At 44.5% G+C, this 8,304-nt stretch overlaps 1 protein-coding gene across 1 annotated transcript in view; it reads right to left on the reverse strand.

Annotated features, from left to right (window-relative positions):
* Nucleotides 1-3,184, reverse strand: part of CASS4 (Cas scaffold protein family member 4) — a 33,555-nt gene extending 30,371 nt beyond the window's left edge. Inside the window, exon 1 of the mRNA XM_055304281.1 lies at nt 3,047-3,184. Within this exon, the coding sequence (XP_055160256.1) occupies nt 3,047-3,082 (36 nt within the window). The 5' untranslated portion in view covers nt 3,083-3,184. The remainder of the gene's footprint in view (nt 1-3,046) is intronic.
* Nucleotides 3,185-8,304: the final 5,120 nt, after the last annotated feature.

The following is an 8,304-nucleotide window of genomic DNA, read 5'->3' on the forward strand; positions in this document are numbered from 1 at the left end:
CACAAGGAGAGCCTGCATTGTCCCCCACCCACAAATGACATCCCCACTGCTCTTGCCTGGAAGCACTGAAGCAGTTGGGTCTGGCAAGCGGCAGACACTTCGCTTTTGGGTCTGTTGGTGTCTACGCCAGCCCTGGGAATGTTGGCGATTTTAATTCTACATCTTTGGGATGCCTGGGTGGCTCAGCGGTTGAGCGCCTGCCTTTGGCCCAGGGTGTGATCCTGGGGTCCTGGGATCGAGTCTCACATCAGGTTCCCTGCATGGAGCCTGCTTCTCCCTCTGCCTGTGTCTCTACCTCTCTCTCTCTCTCTCTACCTCTCTCTCTCTCTCTCTCTGTGTGTGTGTCTCTCATGAATAAATAAATAAAATCTTAAAAGAAATTCTATGTCTTTCCTGTGACTCTTCTTGAGGGGCTCTCGGACCACTCCACCCAGGATTGGGAGGGAAGAGGGCTAAAGGATATTTGCTCTTTGCTCGAGGCTGACTCTGAAATGTTAAGGGCATCTAAGAACATTTAAATGTGCGTAAAACATAAATATTATTTTGATCAGTTCTCTGGACATCCATCCTTCAGCAACAGGAGAAAGACATCTGTTTGAAAACTCCCTTCAGAAAACCAAGTGCGCATACAGCCGTATTGACAGAAGAAAGTACAGCGTGTAGAGAAAACACTGTGATAAAGCCGGTTTAGAGTAGAATCGAGTTTCAGAAATTCTCAGAAAGTGAAGGAAGACAAACACCGTGCTTATCTGCTCTGTAGTTCTCCTTCAATTCCTGGACATTTACCTCAATGAGACAAAGCTGCCTGTGCCCAAAGATGCTAATTTCAATGTCCCCTCTAATGGCCTGTACTCACGGGCACACGTGTACACACACATAAACCCAGGCATACTCAGATGTGAACACAATTTGTAACACATGGGACTCCACCAATAAAGTACATGCAGACTCTATTTTCATAAATAAGGCATTTTTGAAACTACCCAAAATCCCAAATAAGGGCTTACCTATAATAAAATCACTTCTTCAAAAAAATAAAAAATAAAATCACTTCTTCACCCTGTTAGACCAAACTCTCCATCATTTCTTGAATGGAGTTGAACACAGAGTCAACCAGCTACAGTCCAGTAAGCCAAGGAAGGACATGTTAGAAGGACCACCTTGCCACACACGACAGGTTCCCCTCTCTGTTGCAAATGTACCGCTTGAGCCCAGTGTTTCCTACCACTAATATAATAATATTTATTTTCCGGTTTTCTCTTGAATTTTACAAGATAATTAAGAAAAAACCTAATGAGAGTCAGACAACTACACAACAGCTGCTGGGAACTAAGGTGAAGACTCTACTGACACAGAACTGCTGTGTGGCGAGCAGCAGCACCAGGGGACAGTGTCACGGGGCAATCACTGGTCACGACCCACTGGCCACGGGCCACCTTCAGGGTATGAGAGGTGTTCTGGGGTGCCCCTGATGAACGCGAGAGTGCTTCAGAGCCAAATGCACCAATGCGGAGAACTGCTTTACGTGGTATGACCCCTGACTGCCTTGTGTCACCATCTAATAAAAACCAATCAATGAACAATAATCAAGGAGCTCAGCTGTGCTAAAATTAAAGGAACTCTAATACAGATTCTTAATTGTAAAAGGTGAGAAGCTCAACAGTTAGTGCTCAGTTAGTGCTCCTATTTATAGAAAGCCTTTTATTTTATTTATTTTATTTTATTTTTTTTATAGAAAGCCTTTTAAAACACAAATCATATCATATGTGCATTGGCAGTTTTGTAGGGGAACCCCAAAACCCTGAGCTGAGGTTACATCTGGACGAGGAGCTGAAGACGTACTGCCATTATGTGGACTGAGTATGAGAAGGACATTATTAATTCAATGTTAGATTTTCTTGCCTGTCATCATATTGGAGTTGTGTAGAAGAAGGTCCTTGTTTTTAGGAGACACCTATTGAGGTGAAGTGTCATTTAGGGGTGAGGTGTCATTATGCCTACAGTTTGTTTTCAAATCATTTAACAACAATCACAACAAACTGTGTGTACACGCGGGTCTAAATAAATACAAATGGATGCAGACAAATGTGACAAAGCGCCATGAACAGTGAATCTACGTAAAGGCTATACAGGGGTTACCTGAATTAACTGACTCCCCCACCCCCCAGTTTTCCAATGATTTAAACATTTTTCAAAGAAAATAGTTGAGTACAAAATTCTAGGGTAGCTTAGATATTTACAGACAATCCATATAGGAGAGGCTGTCATGGGCTTGTTGGCCATCAAGAGACATCCATTGTTATTATTTGAATAATAAGTAACATATATGTAATTCATAAGCAAGCTTCCTCTTTAGTAATTCTTTTTTTTTTTCCTGTTCTGGTTCAGATTTTAAAAAGGTATAGCAAGATAATCCTCAGACTTCATTTTCCTTGTGTCCTAGCTGTTTTTCCTTTCAAGCAGCCGTTGAGACTTTCTAAGTGGCGAATCTTTTTCGATGCGTGCCACAGACTTGAGCCCCACTCACACGTATCAGTACAGAAGTTCCCGGGAAATAGCCTGTAGCATGCCCCCTATGGACTCAGCACGGGAGGCTGAAGCCACATCTGGACTCTGCTCCTGGAAAGGGACACAGAATCACCCAGGCCGCCTGGGAGTGACACTAAGGGCCTGCGGGGTCCAGAGGGAAGAGAGGTCGGGGTGGGCTGAGGCTGAGACTCGCATCTTGCTCGAGAAGTTTGTTAGAAGGTGAGTGGACCCAAAGGGATGGTTGGGTTGTGTTACCAACCCCATAAACTGGCTTCTGCTGGGAAGTCATTTTCATCCACCTCTGAATCAGGCCTCACTGGTAGGGGCGTTGGAGCACGTATCTTCTCCGCACTTAGACTTACAAGAAACTTTTCCATCTCTAACTCACATGTTACTAGTATTCATTACTATTGACTTTTTTGACTTCCTTAGAAGCTTGGGGCTAAAAATCCGTCACTGTCCTTAACCATAGCAGGCTGTTTTTGCCCCCTGCCCCTCCAAAGGGCCCCACACTCACCTTGGGCGCACCATCCATGACGCCTGCTCCTTTCATCTTGGTGTGAACCGGCTCCCGTGAGCTCTCCGCCTGGTATCTCCGGCTTCACAGGAGGATTATGCAATGTCACTGCATGCCTCTGGCCGCTTCTCAGAAACTGGATTCTATGGAGCTGACAACACGGGAAATTGTCAAAACGATTCTCCCAGCAGGCAAACTTTCTGGAAAGCGCGATGAGAGTAAAATAAAAGGGCTGATGGGGATCCAGGCCGCGCTCACTCCTCAATGCCTGGCATGTCACTTGGTCTATAAGTAGAGATTGTCACACATTTGCTGTGTGAAACCACAAAAGAATAAAAAAAAAAATGCTCTTCTGCTTTATAGGGTGAAGTTCCTACTTTGAAAGCTCGGCGTTACAAACGCTCCACATTCGCCTCCCCACAAAGACTGTGAACGACTGCCACTACACAGACCGAGCTCGTTCTCCTGGTTAGAAGCCACTAGGCCAAATTTGTGATCATGGTCAACGACTCTTCCTTCCTGCTTCCTAAACTTGCCCCGCAAACGGCCGGGAGAAAACAAGTCGAGGGTAATGCCCTAAAGGACCTAGTCCCAGCCCATCTGTCCTCTGAAGCACACTGCTCCTTGCCCTGACCCCACGCCCACCTCCTGCTCTTTGCTCACAAAACTTTAAGATGACCATTTTCTGAGTTCTGACTCTGTACCAGGGCTCTGCTGAGCACCTTTCAGTTCGATTAAATTATCTCTTAAATCTCACCCATCCACCGTCTGAACTTGAAAACCACAACACTAGTTCATTGCAGCTCAGCATTACTTGCTAAGTCTTTTTTACTTTCCCTAAATTCAGACTAAACACTCAGTGGGAACCTATAGGGAAGAAGACTTCTCGTGAGGCACATTCACAGTTTTATTTCATTCAAACGAACTGGCACCCATTCTTCCGAGCCTGGCTTGGGTCGAGTCTCCAGCAGGTGGCCTCTCCCATTGCTACCTTCCTGCCGTGATGGCACTCGCTGTCGGGTCTGCTGGGCATCTATCCCCGTGTAGGAAGGCCTCACCAGTCAGGACACCAGGAAGGATTTACTGGTGTAAATAGCTGACTGATTTCTGGCTGAGACGATCCATATTTTAAATTGTTAGCATTGTTGGAATTTAACTTCCGGGCCAAGTAATGGACGTGCTGCAGATGGGAGCGCATAACAGGGAGGGAACATTGACCCCACAGAATGAACCCAAGCGGACTTAGCAACAAGTTCAAAGTGGAGGTCCACAGAGAAGCGGACAGAGATGGGAGAATGGGGAGGTATTTAGGGAGGGCTTCACGGGGAAGGCAAGATAGGAGAAGCAGGGGCCGATCGGTAGAGGCAGAGCTTGTTCCTAGCTGCAGCACTGTGAATGTGCAAAAAAAAAAAAAAAAAAAAAAAAAAAGGATGGAATTAGCAAGTTCCATTTAAGGAAACCAAGCAGATTCAGATGAAAGAGCAATGAGTCATAGGGGCTGAGGTTATGAATGACAGCCTGGACTAGCAGGAGGATTTTATCCTATTAGTCTTTACAGATAAGACGAATCATTAAAGCGGGTACTCCTGCAAGGCACATAGCCAGTGATACTTGTAAGGTAAAGGCCTCTACCAACCGGCAGGTGATTTCCATGTTGTTGAAAGTGAATCTGGACATCTTTCGTGGGTGTGCCTCCTGGCTGCTGCTTTCTTCTGGCCCCACTGGTGCCTCCACGTTGGTGGGCGTGGGTTGTCTGCGATCTCCGATGAGGAAGAGGCAGGCATTACGGAGCTGAGGCCGAGGTTCATGTTTCCAGGGTGGGAGTCTATTAACTTCAATTTGATGCTTCCGTGTATATTTAGATGTAATTATGTTATGATTTTGTTTTTTAAAATGCCCTTACCTCTCAAATGCGCATACTGAAAGATTTACAGATAAAGATCTGAGATTTGCTTCAGAATCATCCAAGAGAGGGGAAAGTGGCTGGGGGGATAGGTAAGTGAGATTGGCTACGAGTAGCAAACTGCAGAGCCCGAGTGATGGCTACATGGAAATGCATTGTACGGCACTGCCCACACTGAATTAAAAAAAAAAAAAAAACAACAACAGCTTTATTAAGATATAGTTCACATATCACAAAACTCATCCTTTTAAAGAGCCCAGTTCCATGTTTCGTATACGCAGAGTTGTGTAATCATCAGCACTATGTAATTTGAGAATATTTCGTCACCCTAGAAAGAAAACTCATACACGTTAGCGGTCACTCCTCATTACCCCAGTCCCTGGCAACCATTGTTTTTGTTGTGTAATTGACTTTTGCATATAATTTGGAAAAAAAAAAAAGTAAAAAGAAAGGATGGACAAACTTGCAAACAAAGGTCACAGTGATTAAGCTGAGGTAGAGTCCAGGCCCGAGCCTCTCAGAAAAAGGCTACCTTTACTCCAGGTCCAGTTTGGACAGTTCCTGTCATCTTGGCAAACTCCAGAGAGTGATTCTTCCCAATACTGAAGGACTGACCCTGGAGTTCCCAATACTGAGGTCAGAATGCTGTAACTTGCAGGTCTTCCTAATTTATTTTGTTTATTTAAGGGAAGACAACCTAAATTAAAAAGAGTTAAAGACACAAAAGCCATAGATTTGGCCCTGAAATCAAGCAGACTCACTCTTAAGGGGACACCTAGTGTCCTATTGTGGGAATGAGGGGCTGGGTTTCTCAGTCCACTATTTGGCCCTGCCATTTGTCTGAATGAAAGCTCTTAGACATTTTGCTGCAATCCATTCGTATTTACTTATTTAGGCAAGTGGTCCTTCTGTGCACAAATATTGAGGAGTTTGCTATTCCAGGAAATCAGGTGGCTTTTGTAATATCTCGCTGACCGGAGGTTGAAACAGCTAGACTTCAAGGGAACTAAGTTCGCGATGCTAGTGAGGTAATTCTCTCCCTTCTCTTGACAAACACTACTGAGAACAGTATCTTTGGATGAATTTTTAAGATCCAGGGCGTCTGATCACATCCCTTCTTCAGCTCCTCATAAATGTGCAGGAAGTTAGACTGCTTTTGTATGTGGGACTGTTTTTTGGTATGCTTTATACGGTTTTCACGTGGACTTTTAGCTACCAAGCTCCCCCAGGGGTAGTCTTTGAACATGGGGCACTCAATGCCTGAGTTTTTAAAGTGCAGCTGGGCATCAGGTTAAGAATGTCCAAAACATTAAAGGCTCGGCAGGAAATGTCAGACTGCGTGGCTGTAAGATCATCTGATGACCTGGCAGGTTTTAACCTCATGAAGATAACAGATAAATACAGCTCTTTCAGTCACAGCAGAATTTCCTGAATTGTCAACAAATTCACTTAAATTCCCTAACGCATGGATGAAACAGGGAGGACAGGGATTTTACAGCTCCTCTAATAGTCAGCGATGACTCCATTTCATAGCCTGAATTTTGATGCCAATGTGGAGAGGGAAAAGGAAGCAAAACTTGAGAAAACAGGATGCAAAGGAAATGCTGTGGGCATGGGCATGGGGGAGGCTGGAGGACAGGGCTGAGTGTTAGCAGAGAGCACGAGAAAACCCTGGGGAAGGATGTGGGGCCACAGGCAAGGGGTCAGTGTTGGGTAGGTAGCCAGGCTGTGAAGAACAAATTGGCCAAACGGTGAGTGGGAAAGACGCTTCTCAGATCAGAACACCCACCAAGGGAGTCAGAAGGCGGAGGGGAAAAGCTCCATCAAGACCAAAAGAACGAGGAATGAAAGCTATAGAAATGTTGACTGTGTTTAAAAGGTTCCTGTCGCTGTTGTTCAAATCCACTTGGTCACTTTAAGTCTCTTGGTCCTCGATCCTGTTTTAGGTCTTCATATTCGATGCACTCACATATTGTGCATTTGATCAATTCCACGTCTTCCAGCCGGACGCTCGTTTCTAGTTTCTACTGCTTCTCGTCATGGGGGTGGTTTCCTTAAATACTTGATTATGGAGCCATGATTTTCAGAGCTTATCTGGGAGAACTGGGGCCTGGGGTGAAAATGTGTTCTTCCTTCACTTGTGCTGGCTCCTTTTCTTCAAGCTACACAGGTAGTGCAAGTTGTTCTCATGTTACTTGGACAAATAGTGTGTAGACGGGACTGTTGGGGAAGACCCTCCCCCTAAACCTGAGCCAGCACCCAGTCAGGAAGGTCCTCGTTCCTGGAGGCAGGTTTTTGGCAAGTTCACCCTTTTGGGGGAGGGAGAGACAACTTCTGGCTTCTGGGCTTTCTTTCTAGGTCTTGACCAAGGCTCCCACCATGTGAAATCAGAGCTCAGAAATCATTAAGCTCTGGGGGACTGACAAGCGTCCTTGGTGCAACCAGCTGCCCCATAGCTCCTGGCCATCTTGATTTGTGCTGATTGTTTTTGCCTCTCAGGAATTCCCTGAGAATTTTTTAATAGCTCAGCTATTTAGAAATTTATTATTTTTTTAAAAAAAGATGTTATATATTTATTCATGAGAGACTCAGAGAGGCAGAGACATAGGTAGAGGGAGAAGCAAGGCTCCCTGTGGGAAGCCTTTTGTGGGACTTGATCCCAGGACCTGGGATCACACCCTGAGCCAAAGGCCAACACTCAACCACCAAACCACTTAGGTGCTCTGCTATTTAGAAATTTAAAATAAATTCTACGCAGGTGTGTACCAAAGGGCTCTCAGAGTATTCGGCTCACTGTATTTTCAGAAACAGAAGTCTCCTTGCAAAAGTAAATGCCTTCCCCTCCCCCAGATCTGTTTCTATGGTTTCTAGCATGCTGCGTTAAAAAAAAACAAAAAACAAAAAACAACCTAGCATGCTTCACTGAGTGCATGGTGGGGATGATTGTGATTAAGCTCCTTAATCACAGAAAAGAAAGCTGTGGCCCTGAAGAGAACTGGCTTGTTTTACTACTTAACAAGTCAGTAACAGAGGTGAGATGCCTCCCCCACATTACCCCTCCTAAGAGAAACCAAAGTCTAAGATGATTCTCTGAATCATCAAAAGAAATGGAATTATACTTTAGTTTTTTAAATTCATAGAGTAGGAAAGATACATAGCTAAAGGAGATTCGGCTATAAAAATCTGACTTCTAGAACAAAACGCTAAAGAAACAGTTAAGAAAAGTACTGAAGTCATAATTGTCCTTTGAGAACACATGTCAAAATACGGCAACATTCAAAGCAGGGTCCAAAAAAAAGAACAGCAACAAAAAAAAGAACTAGCTTTAAATTATCATTATATACAAAAAGTTTAT

The sequence above is a fragment of the Nyctereutes procyonoides genome, unplaced genomic scaffold (assembly GCF_905146905.1).
Source record: "Nyctereutes procyonoides isolate TBG_1078 unplaced genomic scaffold, NYPRO_anot_genome, whole genome shotgun sequence".
In the NCBI taxonomy this organism is placed as follows: domain Eukaryota; kingdom Metazoa; phylum Chordata; class Mammalia; order Carnivora; family Canidae; genus Nyctereutes; species Nyctereutes procyonoides.